At 42.6% G+C, this 24,579-nt stretch overlaps 2 protein-coding genes across 4 annotated transcripts in view; one reads left to right on the top strand and one right to left on the bottom strand.

The window, feature by feature from the left end:
* LOC107387989 (transient receptor potential cation channel subfamily M member 4) overlaps positions 1-24,579 on the bottom strand; it is a 51,530-nt gene that overhangs the window by 11,468 nt on the left and 15,483 nt on the right. For all 3 annotated transcript variants that reach the window (XR_001573257.3, XM_015963291.3, XM_054749179.2), the window contains exons 2-15: positions 23,100-23,161; positions 22,835-23,012; positions 22,410-22,590; positions 17,911-18,077; positions 17,514-17,688; positions 9,158-9,222; positions 8,846-9,067; positions 6,330-6,432; positions 6,103-6,224; positions 3,318-3,626; positions 3,106-3,207; positions 2,860-2,988; positions 1,677-1,806; positions 1,281-1,426 (exon numbers count right to left, since the gene is read on the bottom strand). Coding sequence is in view for 2 of the 3 variants with exons in the window: in XM_015963291.3 (XP_015818777.1) it covers positions 1,281-1,426; positions 1,677-1,806; positions 2,860-2,988; positions 3,106-3,207; positions 3,318-3,626; positions 6,103-6,224; positions 6,330-6,432; positions 8,846-9,067; positions 9,158-9,222; positions 17,514-17,688; positions 17,911-18,077; positions 22,410-22,590; positions 22,835-23,012; positions 23,100-23,161 (2,091 nt within the window). In the remaining variant the exon portion in view is untranslated. The remainder of the gene's footprint in view (positions 1-1,280; positions 1,427-1,676; positions 1,807-2,859; positions 2,989-3,105; positions 3,208-3,317; positions 3,627-6,102; positions 6,225-6,329; positions 6,433-8,845; positions 9,068-9,157; positions 9,223-17,513; positions 17,689-17,910; positions 18,078-22,409; positions 22,591-22,834; positions 23,013-23,099; positions 23,162-24,579) is intronic.
* On the top strand, positions 12,102-14,342 carry LOC129166557 (uncharacterized). The gene is made up of 2 exons (XM_054749180.2): positions 12,102-13,194; positions 13,417-14,342. The coding sequence occupies exons 1-2, from the start codon at positions 12,913-12,915 to the stop codon at positions 13,819-13,821; spliced, it is 687 nt and encodes a 228-aa protein (XP_054605155.2). The 5' UTR covers positions 12,102-12,912; the 3' UTR covers positions 13,822-14,342.

Genomic DNA, 24,579 nt, shown 5'->3' with positions numbered 1-24,579 from the left:
ATGCTTGGAACTCAAGTTAAGATGACGTGGGGCATAGTTTTATAATTTGGATGTTTTGATTTATGGTCGAATCAGAATTTGCCACAAAAGGGGATTTAACATGCACCAACAAAACCACGACTCGCGTCAGATCCGGAAGGTTCTGATTGGATCAGGAAAAGGAAATGTGTCATGTGACTTTTACCATTACGTGTGATCAGTTTAGTGTAAATATTTAAAGTTATATTAATTATTTAATACTATCATAGGATTATAATATCAAGTAATTCATATTCTCATTTCACAGATTGATTGCACATTGAGCTTCACATGATTATTTGGACTAACAAAGTTATTTGATTATTATTAAAAGAGAAATAGTTCTGATTCTAAAAGAGTTCTTCTTTCTTCTTTCTTGTGCTGTCCGAGGAAGCAACAGTTTAGATAAGAGCACAGAGCATGAGTGACCTTGGCCCATATCCTGTAGATTAGGTTTGTGTCAGAAACTTATGGTTTTGCTTGGGCAGAGCAAATAGAGCAGGGCCTTTAGGTCAGAAATGGACGATTCATCGCGCTACAATATGTATAGTTGTACTGTCGGTAAGAGGCATGAAAAATGTTTTAAGCTAGCTTTTCTTTCTGAGATCTCTAGACACAGATTATATTTGTGGGGTGTGTGGTGGTACACTGGCTTCTGGGACAATGGGAGCTGCGCAGGGGGAGCAGGGACACACGAGGAGCACACACTCAGCGCTTCCTATGCAGGAGGCAGAAAATGGTAAAAATGGTAAATGGCCTGTATTTGATATAGTGCCTTCTAGAGTCCTGGAACCCCCCAAGGCGTTTTACAACACAATCAGTCATTCACCCATTCACACACACGTTCACACACTGGTGGGGATGAGCTACAATGTAGCCACAACTGGGGTGCACTGACAGAGGCGAGGCTGTCGAGCACAGGCGCCACCGGTCCCTCCGACCACCACCAGCAGGCAACGTGGGTTAAGTGTCTTGCCCAAAGACATAACGACAGCGACAGACTGAGCGGGGCTCGAACCTGCAACCTACCGATCACGGGGCGAGCACTTAACTCCTGTGCCACCGTCGCCCCAGAAGAGAGCGCAGATGGAAGGAGCTGAGCTGAGCTGCAACAAACAATGCTGGTGATTGGTATGTGATCGCCGAGAACGAGAAGCACTCCAGAATAAATGATGCAAATGTTCTGAGCTGCCTAACTGTGGTGTGTATTGTGTGTGACCCCGGAGAAGCTGGTGCTGCTACAGATGACAACACTGGCAAACCTGTACTCCATCATGGCCGAAGAAAAGTCGTGCATCAGCTCCCATGCCCATCTGAAGGCAGGTGGTTCCTCCCCAAACAGAAGATTTCCTAATCAGCAGATCAAAAGAACGGCTTTCATCGCTGCGGTAGCATGAGCTGAAGACATCTGATGGAAAACGAAGCAAACACAACAAAATGTAACAATCAAAGCAGATGTGCAATCCTCTATTTGTGACAACAGTGTTAAATGGAAATGGACAGTTCTTATTGCTTTCAAAATGTTAAACTTCTAAACAAAACCAAATCATGACTATGGAACAAAGAAAGCTCACCAAAATGAGTCATTCTTGTTTTCTTTATTTGTTTTTTGTTACTATTGTGATATCATTCATCGCAAATTCTCTTCATGGTCTCACCATGTGCACGCATCTCAAATGTCTGGGCCAGCTCTTTCATGGAGAGTTTGGTTTCATTCTCAGACTCTAGCCTAGATAGCTCCCGCAGCATCTTACATCCACTCAGAGCAGTCAGTACAGATTCACTCTGCTGAGAAATACAAAACAAGGCAGGGGTGCAGAGAAATTTACACATTATTATATGATTGTGTTTAAGGAGCAACTTTGTTCATATTTTCAATACATTTGCAATCATCTTTAGTAGGAGTGAATGCTCTGTAAGTCGTTTTCTGGGAAATAAAACCTCAGGTGTTTGTTTGAGGAAGTAGAGTACGCGCCGGAACACACCAGCTGCGAAGTGGATTGCTCACGAAATTCGTGCGCTGTCCGCTTCTCCTCTGTTCACATCAGGCGAGAATTTTCAACGAGTGCTTCTGCTCACACCTACTGTTTTCCAAATCCCCCACCCCATCCCTGTGCCCTTGCTGTGTGTGTGTGTGTGTGTGTGTGTGTGTGTGTGTGTGTGTGTGTGTGTGTGTGTGTGTGTGTGCTCATTTTCATTTCTCTATGTTTAGAAACACATAAATTATCACATTTATCAATTGCGATATTTTATTTCGAAAATGTTCTTTTATTTTGTTAAATTTACCGACCTGCCTCTTCTACTTCGGTTTGACTTCCTGCCAGAATTGACGTGGCTCACTCACAGCTCACAAAAATGTTAGAGCTCACGCTCAAACGATCGCTGCACAGAGCGAGCCTTCATGGTGCTTCGCAGCTGATGTGACCGAGTGCGTAGGTTAATCGTTACGCTTCCGTGTCTGGTGTGTTCTGGGCGTCAGCCAGAGGAGAAAGTGGCAGCAGATTGCCAGATTGCATGGACCAGAAGTAGATGGGTGTGACTAAGGCTGCAAAATAGGGACACTTACTCATTGATTGGCAGCTCCCTCCTGTGGTTTTGCAACAACTCTAAGCTCACATGAATGATTTGTTTTGCTCTAGAGGCCAGGGGACAAACTTGAGTATAAGTATAAGTTTTAGAAGATTACCTAAACTTTATATCATCGAACAGGGTCGGAGTAGTCCAATTTAAGTATTTTAAGTATCTTTAAATATTTTAAACTATATACTCCAGCTTTAATGATAAAACTCCCCAAATAAGTTTTATGTAGCACATATTCTTGTTTCCTGTCTCAGTTATTACCATCTCCCAAAAGAAAGCAGCCATCTCACTACGGTTCTGAAGGACAGCCCAGATGAAAAGTGAAGCCCAGGAGGACTGACAGCGTCCCTTTCGATACTCAGGTTCTCCATGCAGGATCTTATTTGGACACTGTGGGAAGTAGTAAAACATTGAATAAGGACACAAGTAGGATTGTTTGCAGAACTGAAATAATACATTATTTATTGTCTTCAAATGAATCTTTAATTACTGGAAATTAAATAATACCAGAAGAGATTTCTTCTTGGATAAGTTCCCCTCTAAGCCCAAAACATCTTGGTAGAACGGCTGACAAACATCCCCCATCAATAAATCCAGGACCTTTGAAACCTAAAAAACATTAAGAATAGGGGAAAAAATTTCTTCTTTTTTTTTCATTAGGTTTGTATTATCTCAAAGTTCATGAAATGGGGTGTGTGACGCATCAGTTAAAAAGTCACCTCAAAAAGAGTGATCTGTCGGATTGGTTCACCTAAAAGTTTTTCTGTGTTCCCTTTGGTGAGTGACTCTTGTAAATTAGCTGCTGATGCTGATCTGGATATAGATGTTGTGGGTCCGAGCCGTAACACCAGGTAGCGCTGAAGTAGCTGGTATAGCAGCGTTCCTTCTGCTACAGAACAGTAAAGCTCCTCCAGCCGACCATAGCTCAGGTAGTCGTGGATGTTAAAGCCATTCTCAGTAAAAAGACGAACAAACTGGGGTTTGTCATTGATCAGGACATCAGTCATGGATTCTTCCAAGTCTTCATGCTGTTTAATTGGATGGAAGGGGAAATTGTTAGAGAGGATTATACATCTAGCCTAGTGAACTAGACCAAATCCTTGCTTTGCAAAGTTTGGTCTAGGCATGCTCCATTGGAACCTCCACAGCTCCTACCAGGACTCTGGCTGGCCAATCACAGCTCTCTAGAGGGGTTTCAAACACATAAAGAGCTGTGATTGGTCCATAATTGTGGGCCAATCATAGTGCTCTATCTGCTTAGTGAACAAATCACAGAGCTTTATCCGCTTTGTGGGCCAATCAGGGCATTCTATGTGCCTGGTGGGTGGGATGATGCAACAGAGTGAAACAAGAGTATGTCACATTCATTGTCCAGTGGAATGCGGAGATCATTTGAAAGACAACGGTAGAACCTGCCCCACAACCGAGAGCCGTCAATGGATCGTGGCCAGACTAAATAATACATTTATTTAGTATGGCTTGACAGGCTATTATTCATCTGGCACCAAAACTGCTTAAACTACTTCATCCTAACTACTTGGTCACGCAAAATCCACTTTTTGGAGCTTAGCTGTGCAGGTCTTCACACAAAACTATTGCAGACGACTAGATGGGGCTGACCTGTGTCATCACTCCCTGCTCCTCACCATCCAGATATTGTTGAATCTGGAACCGGCCCAATCTCTCCGAGTTGTGAGCAGTTGGTTTCACCTCTGCACTTTAGAAGAGGGGATTTCTTTCTGATCTAGTCTGCATTTTCGATAACGCATAAGCGATCATGCATTTTTGTCTGCGAAAGTACAGGAATTTGTTTTGTCATCCCAAAGATTTTAATTGGGAGGAATGTTGGATTTTGTCTTCAGGAGTTTGTCTGTGACTGTGATTTCACAGACTACTTGCTAGACCTATGCCAGATAATTCTTATTTAGAGGCAGTATTGCTGCCACAACAACTCCATCATCAACATACGCCGATCATAGATGAATATAACTGACTCCAAATATCACCAAAGTTATCTGGGTGAGTAAATGAACATATTGTATAGTAGAAAGAAGGTCCAGGTTGCAAAAACAACTCTAGTTACTATTTAATAATGGTCATACCCCTTTTAATCAAGTTCGCACTTGCATGTGCACAACTATGTCCTTCATAGTTGTGCACATGCTGGGATGTTTACATTTTGAATCCCGTTTCTCATTTGCAGATGAAAAAGTGTCGACAACATGGTGAACATCATTGACTGAAATTTTCCAAGGGATCTAGAAAAGTACAGTTCACTGCATGCACCGTCCATGCTGGCATCGCTGTGAAGGGGACAGGAAGTACCACGGCTCTCCGGAGTTCACCAACAGGAACTAGCGTTTTCTGTCATGCACAGGGTCTAATCAGGCCAGAAATCTGTAATGTTTTAGCCTCCTTTTCTCCATCCAAATGGTTAGGTGTGTGTGTGCGTGCGTGCGCGTGCGTGCGTGCGTGTGTGTGTGTGTGTGTGTGTGTGTGTGTGTGTGTGTGTGTGTGTGTGTGTGTGTGTGTGTGTGTGTGTGTGTGTGTGTGTGTGTGTGAGTGAGTGGCTCATTCTCAGATAGAAGTCTCTGAGGGGGGAGCACTCAGCAACCGCTGACTGGGACAGTTCTGCAGCCAGGCCACTGGAAAATGTCCCAATGCTCCTGATGGCCAGTTTACCGCTGGCATGCATGTTGCAGAAGCTGCTATTTATGGTCCATGATGCTTTGCTGGGGATCTAAGGTTACATTATTAAACAGGTGGAATTCACACGAGTGGAGGCGGGATTTCAACGCTCCCATTCAAATAACCCCATCTCTTGAGAATTCTAACTGAGCGAATCAGTGATGAGCAGCGTACGTCACACACTGCGACACGCGACAACGAAGATGGCACCTGAAGTGGAGTTCACTGCAGCTATTTTCTCCATCTAAATAACTTGGACACGTCTTTAAAACCACAACAAGAGGACGTGTTAAAAGCCTTTGTTCTAAAGACAGATGTTTGCGCTGCCAGACGCCATCTTTGACTTTAGCTAAAAAACTACAGCATTGCGTGATACAGTCATCATTTCCGCCTTTTTTTTTTCTGACTGGTGATCTTTGAGCTAGCTAGTCCCGCTGCTCATGGTGTTCTCTGGCTCTTAGTATCCTGACTCGTCCTCTGTGTGGAACAGACAGAAGGTCTGGCAGGCCAGGCTAGGAGATTGAGGCATCGTGGTGGAGCCTGGAAGTAAAAGTCAGAGTTAAGTCTTTGCAAAGATTTTGCAAAGCAAAGAGCAAAAACGAGAGTGGATATTGGTGTTGGGGAGTTAAAGGAGGCTAAGAAATTGTGGGCTAATGATGGCCTGAGTCAGTGCAGAGACACGCAACGCCATTCGGTGCAAGGGCTTTCCGACGTGACAGGCATGCCCAAAATTTTAAACATCCGTCAAAATTGATGGAGACCGCAAGTTAGTGATTGGTCAGGCCGCTTCCTATAAAGAACCTATCCAGTTCTCACCTTCCACTGGATGTCTCCATTAAAGAGTTCACTCTTGGCTATGTCCACCCTGTTCCATGTGACAGCTAGCTTCAGCTCTTCATTATAGGGGCTGGCATCATCTGAGGCACGCTGCTTACTTGCTAATGAAAATAAATACAAAACGTGCAAAAACCAAAATGAGGACAAAACTGTCTTGTTTTGTAAAAATGTGCAAAATCCACTTAAGCTGAAATACCGTAACTCACCTCCTACCAATGCTTTGAGCAGAACTGTGTCGAAGTCTGCTGGGCTCTCCTGCTCTCCGTGGTAGATGGTAATTAAATCTCTGTTTTGGTAAATGCTTAAGGCCTGGAGACAGAAGATGGAAGACAGAATGCATTCATGTGTTTTAGAAAGAAAAAAAAACCTACTACTCAGAATGACAAAAATATGACAAAGAAAGTTGTGTCATTCCTGAGTATCTAAATGCTTTTGATGGCAAAAAAAATAGGCTACAGTAGAACCGGAGTCACTGGAACATCAAGGTCCAAGGAGATGGTCTTCTAGCTTTAACCCTTTGTCCTCACGGACTCCCGTAGAAGGAAATAAGGCATCTAATATGGCGTCGCCCAGAGACTAATGTGTTATTAAGCTACAAATAAATTTTCAATGACATTTTGATGGACATTTCCAGAAATTAATGGTAAAAATTACACATTGTCTCTTTAAACAGTGATGAGTGGGTTTATTTAGCCATTTCTTACTTTCTTCGCTCTTCCTTTGTGTTTTTTTTTCATCTCAGAAGATCTGAACAGATAAAGTTAGCTGAGCTAACGGCTAACCTAGCTCAACACACCCGAGCAAAAATGTTAGCTCAGCTCAGCAGCAAAGCTAAGTTAGCTCAACACACTGGTGCAGCTAAAGGGTCCATTTGAAAGTGAGCAGATATCTTTTTCTATGACTTAACCAGCTACGTGTCAGTGAAGGATTTACTTTCAGGCAGGTTTCAAGAAACAAACAAACTCATGTACTACCTCTGAGGTTTTATTTTTATTTTTTTTCCTAATGCAAAGCAGGACCAAAGTGTGTTTAACCCAATGTTTATCTGGCCACTGATATGCCTTACTGGTTTTATGGGCTGGTCACAACAACATGTATATTTAAAGAAAAAAAAGCCCACCAGGTAAACGCCTGGTGATATGAATAATGCCAGTCCAGCAGCAACTCGTTGATAATTTAAATGGATCAACTAGACTGAAAGAAGAGACATTGCTCAGCTTAAGCCTTGCTGAAAAAACTAAACTGACGGTATCTACATTTTCGTTGAAGAACGTCGACTTTTTGCTTGATCCACCTAAAGAAATGCAGCCATTACTAAAGTAAAACCTCTTCAGCAGTTGGTTTAAAATGAATCCAAGATCACAGTTTCAACTGGTGTTTTAGAGTTCTGCTGCAAGAGGCTTAAACTTGAAGGGAAAAATCAATCTGATATTAAAAGAAAGGTTTACATTCATTCAGACTTAATTTTAGGCAAGGCAATTAAGGCAAGGCAGCTTTATTTGTATAGCACCTCTAAACCAGCATAAAACCAGCCAAAGTGCTTCACAGGAATTAAAACATTAAAAAACAATATGAGTCTGGTAACTCAAAGGCAGAGAGGCACTTGAGGGGTGGGACTAAGCAGGTCAAAAAGAACCAATCAGAAAAAAAAACGGAAATGCCGACTGTACCGCGCGATGCTGTAGTTTTTTTAGCTGTAGAAATTAATGGCGTCTGGCAATGGCACAAACATCTTTTTTTTTTGTTGTTGAAGAAATGGTTTTAGCACTTCTACTTGTTGTGGTTTTTAAAGACATTCAAGTCATTCAGAACAGAGGAAATGTGATTTCAATAATCATTTTGTTTAATTGTTGTTTTGGAAGGGTTTTAACAAGTTTATCCATGTCTTCACATGTGAGCACGGGTTGAATAAAACCGATTATGTGTAATCTTACTGTGATGCATATGTAGACTTTATGCAATAAAGTCAAACTTAAGCAGATAAAGGCAACAACAGATGGTGCAGAAATGTACAGAACATTTCCTGTTCATAAAGTCTCACACAAAGTTTGCATGTCAACTTGTTCAGAAAATAATAAGGAACATTTGCATCGGTACTACTTTCCCCTGATTTAGTTCCTCTTTCATGAAAAATGTGAAAGAAAATATTAAACATAAAAGAGGAAACAAATTTGGAAAATGGGGGGTTGCTTGGGCTTTTAATTTTAGCCAAGAGTTGAAGTTTAAAACTGCCCAAAATTAAAAGACTAAGGAACTCAACAAGTGACAAGGATAGAATCAGGAATAAGTACATCAGAGAGACAGCTCGTGGAAGATGTTTTGGAGGTTAAGTCACTGAGGCCCTACTGATGGTTTGGACGTGTCAAGAGGAGAAACAAAGGTTGCACTGGTAGAAGGATGCCTAGGAGCCACCAGGCAGGAGACTGAGAGGACAACCAAAAAGGGGATTTATGGATGAAGTGAAATATGACACAAAGTTAGTTGGTGAGAGGGTAAGGGAGGAAGAAGATAGGACTGAATGGAGATGCCCCCTGAAGAGGAAAGCCGAAAGAGCCAGAAGAATACGTAACCTTTTTTCTAGAAAATGTAAAAACGAGTTTGTAAAAATTAAAATAAAGTAGTGGGAAATGCAATATATAAAACTGCTGTTCACTTGAGCAAAACAAAGGAAACATTTACTCATTTAGTTATGCAAATCGAAACAACATTCACCAGCACTCACTTGATCAACAAGTTTATCGGTCACCAGTTCTGTGAAAAAATATCTCTTAGCTTGCTCTGCCACCTTCTCCTTCATGTTCACACTGGGACCAGCCTCACTGTCCGACTGGAAGGTTTGGGTTGAAGACAGATTGTCCAAGAGGTCACTGAGGAAGTCTGCTGTGCCTCCTGAGCCAGCCAGCACCAGCCATGGCATGGAGTTTTTCAGACAAAAATCCATTCTCTGGCAAAATATAACAAGAAAATCAGTTATGCAAAGTGGCTTTTAAAAGAAATGTATAGCACATAGCTTATTTTTGTTATAAAAGTATACCTCTAGCACTCTTGCCTCCCCTGATATCAACACGCAAAGGACAGGAATGTCAATGCTGCCACTACCTGTTCAAAAACAAAGCATGTAACATCTTTCAAATATAAACGCTTGTCTTAAATCCACTCACTGAGATTAAGGTAAAGATACTTTTTTGATACTTTTCTCCTCGCTGTGCATTCGCCTTTTAACACCTTAATCTAACAGTCTTCATGTGACACAGTGGAATCACTATTACAAAAAAAAATCTGTATTTAAAAAAAATCTGTCTTTTGTCGATGGATGGCATGGCATATATCCAGTAGGTGCTAAATGACCAGTTTTCCATAATTAGAAGTTCAGCACAATAGGTCAAATAGGTTTTAAAAAAGCTGAAAGACTGGGACTACAAAGAACAACAATTTGCAGGAAAATGACGTCAAAGCAGGGGATTGGGTGAATGATAATCATGTGACAGTTCATGTTGACAATGTGATGACGTTTATTCTAGCGTGTGAAGCCCTGCGAGCTGCAGATCAGAACGACACAGTGTCTGTGTCTGAATGAAAACACTTTTATTTGCCCATTTTGGTTGTTTTTTGCAAAGTCAATAGCAGAAATATGCAGCGCTCTGGGACATGTTCAGTGAGTGAGATTTAAGTGTAACTCCTCCAGTTTAATATGCAAAAAGAAATTTTGGTCTATCTTATATAGTTTCAGTTCTACAAGCATTTGAACACAGATATGCAAATGGGAGCGCCGGCGCTCCCACTGGTCTTAAAGGGTTGACACATACTGGTTCAAGAAAGTTATTTAAAAACATGAAAAAGTTGCAAACTATCTCTTTAAATGAAATGATGAATGCATGATTACTGAGCTCCATGGATGCAGATATGGATCTGTTAGTTTTGAGTTTACACAAAGAAATTAATTGAAAAAAGTTTTCCACCTCATAACTGTGTGTTAAAGGAGCTCTAGACCTCAAGTTTTACACTTAAGGCTTTCTTTACTACATATTTTTCACATTTTTATTTTAAATGCTTTAACACCAGGGTTCCACAGAACCTGACTCAATGAGTTATAGGGGGTTAAAGTGGACCTAGTTATTTCAATAACGTATCTATTGTCTCTGGTATGAATAATGTCTTGTGCGTTGTTCTCTGTGAAAAAAAATGACTTGTGCTCCTGTTTCAGAAAGTAAAAGTTAATCTGATGATTGGGGGTAGAAACAGGATTTTTAGTCTAAATCGTTAAAATTAATTATATTCAAAAATCTCATTTCTGATTTGCTTTCAGAAATCGGACCTCCCACTGCTTAATTTCACTTCTGTTGTGGGTTAAAAAGGCAACATTGATGTGTTATATTTTCAAATAATACAAGCCAAGATGGGGAAACTCAAAAGTTTGGGACTAAACAGCTGTGTAGCCTTAAAGCTTGGTTTATGCTTGACGCATTCACTTTCTGCTTGGTGATGCGGCTCGCGGATGGAACGCGCTTCACAACTTGCAGCGTTTATGGTTCATGCGGCTTGTCTCTGCGGTGAGCCAATATTCTCCCAAACTGAACGGGGCAGCATGGAGCTCTACAGCATGCATCCAACACTACACCATAGTAGAAGTAAAAATTACTGTTTACAACATGGCATTCCAGCATTTCTAACAGCGTCCTCGTCTTTTCCGACAGTGCGAGCTATTTCTCTCCAAGAATTATTAACAACATGTTGATCACGGTGCTCTCTGAGAGCTGAATCATACAAATGTCTGTATTTACGAACCTCTGCCATACTAGTTCTTAACAGTCCGCCATGTTTTTCCACGTCCGACCGTCCGCGTGGTTAGGAAATTTCCTAGGTGTGCGATGCGGAAATTTTGGGCCGTGCGGAGGCGCGGTGGAGGGGCGTGGTTTTTAAAATGATGCAATTTCGCCACGCGGAGCCGTGGAGACCTCGCGGACACGTCAAGCATAAACCAACCTTAAGAAAACCACTAATCAGTGAAGCAAAGTGGTAATAAAAAAGGCTTCAGTTTGCTAGGGAGCATATCAACTGGTCTGATGAGTCCAGATTGACCCTGTTCCAGAGTGATGGTGCATCAGGGTAAGAAGAGAGGCAGATGAAGTGATGCACCCATCATGCCTAGTGCCTACAGTACAAGCCTGTGGGGGCAATGCTATGATCTGGGGTTGCTACAGTTGGTCAGGTCTAGGTTCAGCAACAGGATGTGCTCCAAGAATGAGGTCAGCTGAATATACTGAATTACCAGCTTATTCCATCTTCCCTGATGACATGGGCATATTCCAAGATGACAATTCTCTGATTCATCAGGCAAAAACTGTGAAAGAGTGGTTCAGGGAGCATGAGACAGTTTTCACACATGGATTGGCCACCACAGAGTCCAGACCTTAACCCCACCGAGAATCTTTGGGAAGAGCTAGAGAAGGCTTTGTGCAGCGGTCAGAGTCTATCATCATCAACGCAAGACCTTGGTGAAACATTAATAACTGATCCTAACCATTGAGTCCCTAAAATAAAGGAGTGTGATGGGCCATTCCCATCTGTACCAGGTCGGCCCGGGCCGGGTAGCCCCAGTCGGCCCCAGCCTGGCCCGGTTGATTCCACACATCCTTGTCTTAAGCCCATGTGGGCTGATTCTACCCACCAATCAGAGGCTTGCTCTAATGGAAGGTGTGAATTTGCTGTCAGCAGTGGGTGTGTTGGCCCTGGTCGGCCTGAAGCAGACCCCCTCGAGAAGAGGGCTGAGAATGAGCCTTGGTTGGCCCGGAAAAATACCAGGCCACCCAGATATGTAAACCTACGCTACCCGGCCCGGGCCGACCCGGTACAGATGGGAATGGCCCATGAGTCTGGTCCTCTTAGCCAACAGAAAGTACTTATTCCTGGTCGGAGATTACAGTTTTAGCCATTTGCTTAAACACGATTGACAGATGCTAAAACCAAAGGAACCCAACTTGAAGTTGTTGTGGCTCTGCCTTAAACAAAGTGTAACCATACCTTAGACAAAAGTGCTGCTTTGCACTTTGGTTGCAATTCTGCAAAACACTAGCTCCTTTCTACAACACACTTGCTCCTGCTCACAACACACTATTTCATACATAAGACACTTTGTTCAAAAAGTAAATCTCGCAGTACCATTGGGAAAACACAGCTATTCAGAATACAAAACACAGTCTGTCATTGAAAACAATTAGACACACACTTGAAAACAATTACTAACAAAACTGAACACCAATCAGTCAGCTACAAAAAGGCCTTAGCTAAGCCATTTTGGAGAACTTGCCAGCATGGAGGGGGGGAGAGCTAGAGGCAGAGCAAGAGGAGGACGTGGACGAAGAGGCCGTGCAAGGACCATAATTTCTGATGACATTAGGGCAACTGTGGTGGACCATGTCATAAACCATGGTCTGACCATGAGGGAAGCTGGACAGAGAGTCCACCCCAATCTTTGCCGTTTCACGGTCGCATCCATCATAAGGACATTCAGACAGGAAAACAGGTATGTCTTCAATTCCTCTACTACAGTAATGTAGCTTGAGTATTTACAGTACTGTCTCATCTTACATGTATATGTAACGTACATGTACTGTTACACCAGTACTGTACTGAAGGGTGGCTCCTTATGTTGTGACACATATAATCATGTCTTGAGATGTTTTACAGTACTGTAATACAAGTACAGTAAATACAGTAAAATACAGTTTGTATAGTAATGAAAAATAGAACAAAACGATTCCAAATACTGGTTGCATTGTTTTCTACAGAATGATCAGAAGACCTACTGGCGGTGGACGTCAACGCCTATTTACTGAACAACAAGAACTTGCATTAGTGGACATGGTCAGGGCAAATAATGCGATCCGTCTCCACCAGCTACAGAGTCACATAATTGCAGATAGACAGAGTTTTGGCAATATAAATACAGTATGCATTACCACCATTAGATGCATCTTGACAAAGCACCATATTACAATGAAACAACTGTACAGGGTTCCATTTCAAAGGAACAATGCCAGAGTGAAGGAACTTCGACGTGAATACGTACAGGTAAGTGTTTCAGTCCTCTACATTTACAATACAAAAGAGGAGCAGTCAAATAGCTGAGTCTGTACCATTGGATCAGTACCACATTGACACTGTATATTCAGAAAGCTAAACCGGCCCCTGTGTGATGAGGTGGTTCAATTCTGTATCAGTGTAGTTGTGTACTTTGAGTAATGCCATCCATACAGTACTGTACAGTACAGTAATATGTACTTTTTCTTGCAGAGAATGCTCGCCATGGATGGAGCTGCTCAGCCTCATGAGTGTATTTACATTGATGAGGCTGGATTCAATCTGACAAAAACAGACGACGGGGGCGTAATCTTATTGGCCAAAGGGCAATTGTGCACGTCCCTGGGCAACGTGGAGGAAATATTACATTGTGTGCTGCCATTAGCCTTCAAGGGCTACTGCACCATCATGCCAAATTGGGGCCCTACAATTCACAGGAAATACTCACATTTCTTGATGGTCTACATGACATCGTCATACAGAATAGACCAGAGCAGCCCAGGTTTGTTGTTGTGTGGGATAATGTTAGTTTCCACCGGGCTGCTCTGGTCCAAGACTGGTTTACTCATCATGAAGGATTTGAAGTGGTGTACTTGCCCCCTTACTCCCCATTTTTGAATCCTATAGAGGAGTTCTTTTCAGCATGGAGATGGCGCGTATATGACCGCCAACCGCACGCCCGAATGCCACTTTTACAAGCAATGGAACAGGCCTGCGGAGATATTGAAATCAGGTCAATTCAGGGATGGATTAGACACACAAGGGGATTTTTTCCCCGATGTTTAGCCGGAGAAGATATTGCTTGCGATGTGGACGAGGTCCTGTGGCCCGACCCCGACAGACGGCAGGATCCAAACATGTAACTTCTTTTGTGTGAAGTTCAGTTTGTTTTATTTTTGCTTTACAGTAACTGAATTTCCTGTCATATGAATTTCACTACTGTAATGTAATTGCAGTAATGTTGATTTCAGTATTTTATTTTTGGAATTATGAGAAACATCTGGAATTGTAACTGAATAAATACAGTACGAGTGAAAGACTGCAGTGTTTTATTTAAAGTAGACTAGTGTGTTGCCGCAGATATGAGAGTGTATTGACATGTGGAAGTGGGCATCATTTAGTCATCAAAGTGAGGTTTTGACAAAGGATTGTTCAGTTTTGATGGCAGAGTTTGTATCTGGCATAGATGTGAATGGTTTATTTCCCAGTGTTCTTCTGTACTTCCTTGTGTGTAGAGTTTTGGCACCATGAGCCAAGTTTTGCAAAGTGTGTTCAAGCAATTGACTAAAACTGTAACTCTGCCAGGACTGCCTTTGATCATTGGTTCTGTTCATAACTTTTTCTGAACAGAATTTCTAGGTGCAGCAAAATTGTAGTGGGTACTGACTTTGGTAGAAAGTTGATCCCATTTCTAGCCTGACAAGCCATCCTATATATGTAAATAAAAGGTCTCATCATGACCCATACACAGAGCTCTGTTGTGGGGTGCAATCTAAGGCTGTCTTTCAAACAGTCTATTCATGCTATTGGACAACGAACAACTTGACATACTCAACGTGACATGTCTGTCAATGGGGCAGTCCGCCATACACTGATGAAGAAGATGCAAATACATTCTTTTCTAAATAAAAAAAAAGTTAAGTATCTCTATCGGCTCTAGACTAAAAGAAAAGCCCAAGTCTAGATAGTCCAAAGTTGATGCCAACACTATTTCAAATAAGCTGCCACCATCTGTGCTGCTTCCACCAGAGTGTCCCAGGGAAACTGTGGCAATGGTGTAGCTCAGTCACCAGCATGTGAATGTGTGTGCATGGGTGGGTGAACGAAATGATGTGTTGTAAAGCATCATGGGGGGGGGGGGGGGGGGGCGTGATGAACCCTAGAAAGTACTATAAAATTACAAACACTGCCCTGGGGCCCACGGAGAGAAGAGAGTACCTGCAACCGGGTATAGGCCAGTCATATTTCTCTGTCACATTTGCCCCCAAAAATAAAATAAATATCTACATGTAAATCACAAATAAAGCAACAATACACTACTTTTAAATATTGGTGTATTCAGTGTATTAATATTATCTTACATTGCTACAGGATATGCTAACACAATTTTAACCCTCCTATCCTCCTTGGGGTCATTTTGACTCCATTCAGTGTTTATCACTCAAAAATTAATAATTGCCTTTTTTTTTTTTTTTTTTTTTTTTGCTTCATGACTTTTCTTAATTTGATGGGGGCAATAGATTCAGCATAACATTTTCATCATAATATTTTCTCAATGTCCTGAACACATATTGCACGCATTGGTGTTCCTCGGGGGTCAATTTGACCCCAAGCTGTTTTAACTGTGTAAACTGCAGGTGCAGCTGATACTTTTTTGTTGATACATGAAGTGTGTGTGTGTGTGTGTGTGTGTGTGTGTGTGTGTGTGTGTGCGTGCGTGCGTGCGTGCGTGCGTGCGTGCGTGCGCGTGTGTGTGTGTGTGTGTGTGTGTGTCCATATGAACTCACACCTTCCTCAGACCTCATATTTGCCACGCTGTGGAGGGAGGGGTTTTCCCGGAGAGGTATTTCCGCAGGGATATGCAAAATAAGGGAGGAGCAAACGTATAAAAGCTTGCACCAATAAGAAAGAATAAACCATAGCTTCCCTCTGAACTTCTTGCTGTCAAGAACAGGAAGGTAACATCTTCAGTGTTTGCCTTCACTGAAAAAGCAACTGTGGTCTCCTATTTTCCCAAGAAGGGGGAAAATGTACTGTTGTTCAGCAACATGCACAAAGAAACTGCCCTGAGCAGCAGAGAAGACAAAAAACACAAATGGTACTGAACTACAATGAGACAAAAGGTGGGGTGGACAACCTGGACAAGGTCACAGCCACATACAGTTGTCGACGCATGACTGCCCGTTGGTCCCTTGACATCTTCTTCCACATCATTGATGTGAGTGCATACAATGCATGCGTGATATGGAGTGAGATAAACAAAGACTGGAACGGGAGAAACTGAGCCGAAGGAGGATTTTCCTGGAGCAGCTTGGTAATGCACTGGTAAAACCTCAGATTGAGAGAAGACCGTGCCTTCCAAGAGCATCAACAGCTGCTGTAGCTATTGTGAGGGACAGACAGACAGAAACAAACACGCAAATTCCTCCAGTGGCAAGAAGCATGGTAGGTGTCAGGTATGTCCTACCCACAATGATTCTAAGACTAGCAAGACCTGTTTGAAATGCAAGAAATATGTCTGCAAGGAGCATGCACACACTCTCTGCACATCCTGTGTACAGTAGTGCAGACTAAAAGTTTGACTGTTGGGATAGAGACTGTTCCATGTTCTGCCTGATGTTCTCATTATGATTTTCTGTTTCAGAGATGGGTGAACTTTCAAACATGTAATCCCCCAACACACAAAAAAAAAATAATAATATATATATATATATATATATATATATATATATATAAAGCAAAAAAAATTTAAATAAATCATAAACTAAAATAAAAGCAAAAATAAAAAATAAAAACTCTTTAACTCTGCCACTGCCGGTCCCAAGCCTGGATAAAAAAAAGAGGGGGCGAGAGTTAGACTTTCTAACTATGTGACAAAAAACAGAGATGAAAATAAATAAATATGTTTACAAGAGGGAAAAGGGGGGTCACCAACATCAATCATCATGGTTCATTCTGTGAGAATCATGAATGTGTACCCTAAATTAGAAAAGATTTGGATGAAAGATTTGTAAGATACACTAACTCTAAAACTGAAAGTTTGACCTGACGGTGTCACTACAGGAAGGGTCATATCATCACCAAAACCCATTAAGGTTCATAATCTTGTGATCATTAATGTTGTCAGAAAATATGAGAAACTTTTCAAAATAAATTTATTTTAACTTTGGTCTGATGATTTAAGTTTGTCCTGATGGTGGCGCTAGAGAACAGGTCAGCATTCACTATCGAGGGCTTATTTGTGTATTTAACAAATAAACAAAGTGTTTGACATAAAAACTGAGGCAACAATTTTCAGTAAATCATTTTCTGGAGGCAAATGTCCCTGGGGTCAAATTCTTAGTAAATTTGAGGAGAATAGGAGGTTTAAATCTAGGGTGGACTGGGAGTGCCTTGGTGTACCATCACAGGAGCTTGAGAAAGCGGATGAGGAGAGGGCAATCTGGACTTCCCTGTTAGGGCAGCTGACTCTGCGACCCACACCTAGCTAAACAGGTGATCAGCAGATAAGAATCCAGTGAATGTAAAAACTCCACGACAAGGTGGATGAGCAATGATTTATTGGGATCAGGTGCAGGAATATTCCTCACCCAATATGCCTGTGCGTTGATGGGAAATGAAGTCTTCCAGTTTGGCTCTAAAGGCCATCTCTCCTCCTCTTCGGCCAAGGGTTCCATCATCCACCAGCAGGAAGGCCTGGTAGTTATTATCTAGACAGCAGGAATCCTGAGATGTCTGCACATAATATTTGGCAGGAAAGCTGCCCTGTAAATGTAAGAATCCAGATTAGTTTATCTCAGGGTTCGAGCATTGAACATGCAGCATTACCTGCACCCTGCATCTTTAAGATGAAAATACGTATTTATATTTTTCTACACTTTCCTATAAAGGTGCATAATTTATTTAAACGGTGTAATCTCTGTGCAACTAAAATAGATTTAATCTGAAAACTAAAAAGAAATGTGAATGTGTAAAATTTGTTTCAACCTTAGGGTTGACAAGTTGTTCTCTGTTGTGCACCAGGCCCCATGAAGCGATGCCCAATGCCACCACCTTGTTGGAGTCTGAAGAGGCTGCAGCAGCATGATCTCTGACTGCCGCTCCAACACACCTACTGAGGCCTTCACGCAGTCCTGTTGTCAGGATCCACGCTCCTGGATGGGAAAAACTCAGGAAATTTAGGGGAAAAAATGGTGTGTGGGGCCAGTTGTGGTTTCGTTTGAAAAGGCTGCAAATACTACTCTCTTTGGCGTTGACTGGTGGATAAAATGAGATTTGCCCAACAGAGGAGCTTTGACAAATTACCCAACATGTTAGGGCACAACATACATAAATTCTGGATGTATTAAAACAATGTGAACTGCAGTCCTAACCTACTGAAACCTTTACCTGCAGTATAAATGGCAACAAGGTCTCTGTGTAGCTAAAATCATCTAACAATCTAAAAGGATAAAAAACGTTATGACCCATACAGGATCATGTCAGTACAAATGTACACTCAGGTCCTTAAATATTGGGACACTGACACATTTCTAACATTTTTGGCTCCTAACACCACCACAGTGGAATTGAAAACAAGCATGATGTGCTTCAATTTGAGGGTAGTCACATCCACAGCAGTTTGCATATGTGCTTTCTACTTGTTAAGGGACATAAAGGAATGGGCCAAATGACTTCTCAACTGCTCCATGGCCAGCTGTGTGGTATTCCCTCATTATCCAAATTACATTAAGCAGATAAAGAGTCCAGAATTCATTTCATTTGCATTTGGAATCTGTTGCTGTCAACTGCCAAGATAAGATAAGATAATGCTTATTTATGTTGGGTGAAAAACCTTTACAATGTTGAAGAATTTAACAGGGATCTGCATTTTCCCAATGAAAGCCCTTAGTGTTTTTCACATGAAAGAAGAAAATTAGAAACTAAATAATAAAACTTTCAAGAAAAAGCCAAAACAACAACATACTAGAGTTTATTTTAATTGTTTTAATTTTATTGTGTACTAAGTTCTTTTAATTCTGTTTTCTACCACCTTTACTTTTGTACTGCGCTTAGGTGTAACTTTTGTACCTGTAAAGCACTATATAAATAAAGATTGAGTTGAAAATTATAGCTTTACCTTCATAGGCTAAAACAAGCTAGTGATAGCTGTCACATATAAAATGTTGTGAAAATGGCCATAAGACAATTTTAGCAAAGTAAATAATTAAAGGTGCAATTTGTAAGAATGAAATGCTCTGGTCAAACTAGGTAACTGCGGTCCATTTTCCTAAGCAATACATCACTTTCATGGTTGTTGCCAGTTACGGATCAGCACCAGCAGGTAGTTGATAAATAAAGACGAGTCATACACAGTAAAAGTAAATAAATATATTGTTATATCTGGTGTTGGCACTCTTAGGTGTTTTATGGTAAGGAGCACTTACTACACTAATCATGGTAATATGTCTAGCAGGAAGTGCAGTTTTTTGGAGTCATGCTGTTAGTTTGCCGTTATTGACATGTTGAGGGGATGGTAGGACCCAAAATGCAGATCACCCAGACGACAAGAGGCAGGAGTTGATACAAAGTAAAAATCCTTTTATTGGCAGAATGAAACAAAATAAATCCACAAGGCAGCGAGCCAAAAATCCAAAAACCCTGGTAACTAGAACAAAAGTTCACCAGGAGAACCAGGAGGCGGAAACAGGAAACTCTGGGGATCAGGGGCTTTGGAGGAGGAGGAGGAGGAAGGGTCTCTGGAGACAGGGACTCTGGAGACACTGGCGACTGGAACACTGGGGACTCGGGAGACTGGAACTCTTGAGATGGGAACTCTTGAGTCTGGAACACTCGAGACGGGAACTCTTGAGTCTGAAACACTCGAGACGGGAACTCGAGAGATTGGAACACTCGAGACGGGGACTCAGGAGACTGGAACACTCGAGACGGGGCCGTCGACTCTGCGACAGGAGATGGGGCTGTCGACTCTGCGACAGGAGACGTCGACTCTGCGACAGGAGACGTCGACTCTGCGACAGAAGACGGGGCCTTTGACTCTGGGACTGGAGGCGTAGACTCTGAGACTGGAGGTGTCGACTTCTGGCCTGGGGGCATCAACTTCTGGCCTGGGGGCGCCGGACTGGGCGGAGCCTCTAGGACTGGCTGGGCCGGGGTCGGAGCCTCTTGGACTGGCTGGACCGGGAGCAGAGCCTCTTGGACTGGCTGGACCGGGGGCGGAGCCTCTTGGACAGGCTGGACCGTAGCCTCGTGGACGGGCTGGACCGGATGCTGTGCGTCCTCCGAGACCACTGCTGGGGCAGCATGCAGTGATGGCAGATGGAGCTCAGATGTGGGTTGCAGGGCAGGGGCCTCAATAGGTGGCACAACTCTGGCTTTGGATGATTGTGGGTGATGGCGGTGACGTCTGCGATGAGCACGACTCCTCGGAGGTACGGGGGTGACGTCGGCAGGTACAGAGGACCAGTTACAGCCCACCGGAGATGAAGCGGTGGCGCTGTCAGGATCAGGTGAGGGTGTGGCGGTTTGGCCCATCAGATATGCTGAGACGGCACCAACATGGACAGGGGTGAATGAGATAACGTCAGTTCTGACTGTCAGAGACTGGGAGGTGGCGCTGTCAGGACCAGGCGAAGATGTGGTGGTGTGGCGCTTCGAAGATGCCAAGAGGGCAGCTCTCACAACGGCGCTTGCTGACAGATTGTGGTCCATCGAAAAGGAGGGAGCTTGTGGGCTGCTGCAAGCATCCCGCAGATCCTCTGCGAAATCCCAAAAAACCAACTCCTCTAACGGATATTGCTCGAAGTAACTGCTGGCCCATTGCAGGGCTCTTCCCCTTAGGCAGAGCACCATATAAATAATCAAGTCCATGTCCAAAACGTCCGAGCCATAAAATCTCACCAAGTCCGACAGGGGTCCGGGTCACGATAAAAGTTGTACATCCGGGTAATCCGCTGGGTCCTGGGTGGTCGGTCCATTCTGACACGTTGAGGGGACCCAAAATGCAGATCACCCAGACGACAAGAGGCAGGAGTTGATACAAAGAAAAAATCTTTTTGTTGGCAGGATGAAACAAAAATAAATCCACAAGGCAGCGAGCCAAAAATCCAAAAATCCAAAAACCCTGGTAACTAGAACAAAAGCTCACTTAGAGCACAAAGTCCAAAAGTCCTGGAACTCAGGACACCGTAAGCTCACTTAGAGCACCAAAAGCTGGAGACATAAAGCTCACATAGAGCACGAACAACGCTGACAACAATAATGGACCGACACAACACAGAGACAAGACAGGGCTTATATAGACTGGGAGGAGCAATTAGGGAACAGGAAGCAGGTGTGTGGAGTGAGGCTTGAGGGAAGGCGGGTTACAACAATTATCTGAATGGGGAAGAGAACAAGTGGAGGGCAGATAAACCTAAAACTAAAAAACACAAAACTAAACCTAAAGACTGAGGGAAGGACTCACACACACACACACACACACACACACACACACACACCTACACTCACACACACATACACTGAGCTGGGGAAAGGACACTCACACACACACACGCACACTAACACACACATACACTCACACACACACATACACTGAGCTGGGGAATGACACACACACACACACACACACCGAGCTGGGGACAAAGAGGCTGGAGCTACAACTGGAGGGGTTGGGGATGACTGAATGTACACCAGACCTGAGGGGAATGATCTGAAGGGCTGCAAACAAAAGACACATAAATGAGATGCAGACAAAGGACACATGAGGGCGCTATGAGACACAAAAGGGGAATCTAGAGAGGGATGGAGAACATCAGAAGACACATGGGGAAGGACACAGACACAGACCATGACAGTTATTATAGCTGAAAGGAAGTAAAACGTCACAATTGACTCATTATTCACTTCACACACACACATTTCACTGTGCTATGAGTTGCTGGTCACTGAAAAAGTAGCTTGGGATATTTTTAGAGACGAAAATTTGTTTATAATTAATTGTTAGCATTGTTAGCTCAACATTCGCCTCTAGTCTGCTTCACTTGATATTAGAGTAAAACAAAAAGATGCCGTGGCTTCTTAGGGGTATAAGAAATAATTTCTTGGTCTCTTCTGTTTACTGCTCTTTAAAAAACTTTTTTGCCAGCTGGTGTTGAATGACAAATGCCCGCACTGCAGCGTTAGCTCGCCAGTGACATGGCAAACTCACAGGCTTACTGATTGTAAACTGTATCTCCATCCTTCTTTTGATTTTTTGAAATGAGAAAATCTGACAACCCCCAGCTGGCCAAGAATAAAATCTGTTTCAATGCAACCTTCCTTTCAATATGATTGAGAAATTTGAATGTTTTGTGATTATTTCACTGTAGAATTCTTACATATTGCTCCTTTAATATCAGTCAAACATCAACCAACATCTGTCCAAACAAAAAGGTCAGAAGAAAGACAACAATCTGAGAGTGAGTCAGCTTTCATGCTGCGCTTACCTGCTCTTTGTGAAGCTTTTACAAGCCCCTGCCTGATGACCTCACGCACCCAGGTCTTCACCTTTGACCTGCCGTCTCCTCCCACAACAGAAACCACCAGATTCGGAGGAGGGAGACGCCAATGGATAATCATCACATTGTAAACCATAGATGGCGATGTGTCCCATGACAGACGTAGAAACTGAGCCCCACAATGTCAACAGTAAATTAAAACTGTTATTGGAGATCAGGCAGCAAATAATTCATAAAATAAAACAGTAACTGTATATTAGTATTTGCTCTAACTCAACGGTAGATTGAAGATCACAAATATTAGAAAACAGCAGAAGGTTCTCCTGATAATAAGCTCTAGGGTTATTATAAAACTTAAGCCAGTTATTCACTTTTTCGAAATATATTATTGAGATCACTAGAAAGGCACTCACATGGCTGTGTCTCTTGCTGGTTCCAGTAAACTGCACCTCTCCAAAAGCATCAGTCGGGTATTCAGACGAGTGCTGGGCGCTGTCCCAGTGGTTCACTATGGCTGTGCTGAAACAGTCCCCAAGAGCCACAGAGCTGTGGTCGACTCTCCTATTTCCACACTGACACAGTCTTCCATTACTGATAGAAGTAGAGAAACAGGAGTGTGAGAGTCTGATCATCATCTTACTACCTTCCACATCTGCACAGATTCATAAAGACGAGTACCTGAAAGAATCCTCCACAAAGGTGGAGCACACTCTTTTCTTGATTGTCTTGGGGATCCAGCCCTGAAAACATTTCCAACAGATCCATAAAATGAGGTTACAGCGGGATTGATGACAAGGGACTTAACTCATTTTAAAGTTGAGTCCCACATTAGAAAATTGTTCAGAATGGTTAGTACCAAACTCAGCTGATTTACCAGTAAAAGCTGCCCAGCTGTACCTGCATGTCATGATTCTGTCTCCCACAGTGTAACTGTTTGGAGCCAAGCAACCTAATCTGTTTTAAAACCTGTCATGTGTCCAAAAGCTAATGAAGTGGCATCACTGCAAAACACAGGAGAAGTACAATCTCCTGAGTTTTGATCAATTGAAAAACTTCTCCGTTATTAAGCTGACATTCACATGTCTAAATGGCCTTGTCCCAGAGCTGGTGAGCAGACTGGTCGTAGAAGTTAGCAGCACATGAGCTACAGCCAGAGGAGTAGCTAATGGAGACTAAACCACCAAAATACAAGACATCATTTGGTCAATCCTCATTCTCATTTAGAGGACCTCAAATCTGGAACAATCTACCATCAGCAATAAAACTGTTTTAGAATTTTTAACTCTCTGGTGAAAAAATGTCTGAAATAAAACCAAATGTGTGAACTTTGATGTACCTTAGTGTGTGTATGTGTGTGTGTGTGTGTGTGTGTGTGTGTGTGTGTGTGTGTGTGTGTGTGTGTGTGTGTGTGTGTGTGTGTGTGTGTGTGTGTGTGTGTGTGTGTGTGGCAATGCTGTTTTATTCTAGGAGTCCAACCTAGGTCTGGATATTAGCCTCTGGATAGAAAACCTGTACACAACAATGGTTGCATGTGCTGCGTTTTCATGTGCCTAATTTCCTCAATCCGATTGAAATCTTGGTTGATCGGAATTTCCGAATCTCTGTTCACATGGACACGAACTGAAATGATCCGATCATGCCGTGCATACATATGCACCAAGCATTTAATCCGATTAAATAGGTTGAGCATGCGCAGAGTTGCCTTTCACGAAAGAAAAATTGTAAACAAACGCCATGAAACGAAAAGAAAAATGTAAAAACAGAAATAACTATTCTTCCTGCTTTCCTGATCCATTTATTCAATTTAATATTTTTATTTAGCTCATAGAAGTTACGTTTTCTTCAGTGAATAACTGCACATATATGCTTTGCTGCATTTTATTGTTGATTAAAATAAGGGAGGGTTATGTCTGCCTCTTGATCAGCTGGTCCGCAGGTCTGAATTGACAGCTGTTGCGCTGCGCTGCGGCACAGAGCGGGGGTGGGGGGTGGGGGGGTGGGGGGTTAGCCTCATGTTTTATTACTGAGCTCTGTTGTGGCTTATTATTAATAACATGTGACGATCAGCTGAAACTGTTGAGAAAAATCTGTTCAAACAAAATAACAGAAGATGTTCAGAAAGTTTAGAAGCCTGTGTTCATCATTAACGAACCGCATC

The sequence above is a fragment of the Nothobranchius furzeri genome, chromosome 16 (assembly GCF_043380555.1).
Source record: "Nothobranchius furzeri strain GRZ-AD chromosome 16, NfurGRZ-RIMD1, whole genome shotgun sequence".
NCBI classification, from domain to species: domain Eukaryota; kingdom Metazoa; phylum Chordata; class Actinopteri; order Cyprinodontiformes; family Nothobranchiidae; genus Nothobranchius; species Nothobranchius furzeri.
Note: the sequence above shows the minus strand (reverse complement) of the source record. Positions and strands in the feature narration are given on the sequence as shown.

What these genes read in the sequence shown, in the direction of transcription:
- LOC129166557 (XM_054749180.2), top strand. Translation starts at nt 12,913, where the DNA reads ATGATCAGAAGACCTACTGGCGGTGGACGTCAACGCCTATTTACTGAA. An exon ending in TTCGACGTGAATACGTACAG is followed by an intron (nt 13,195 to 13,416) that starts GTAAGTGTTTCA and finishes TTTTTCTTGCAG; the next exon opens with AGAATGCTCGCCATGGATGG.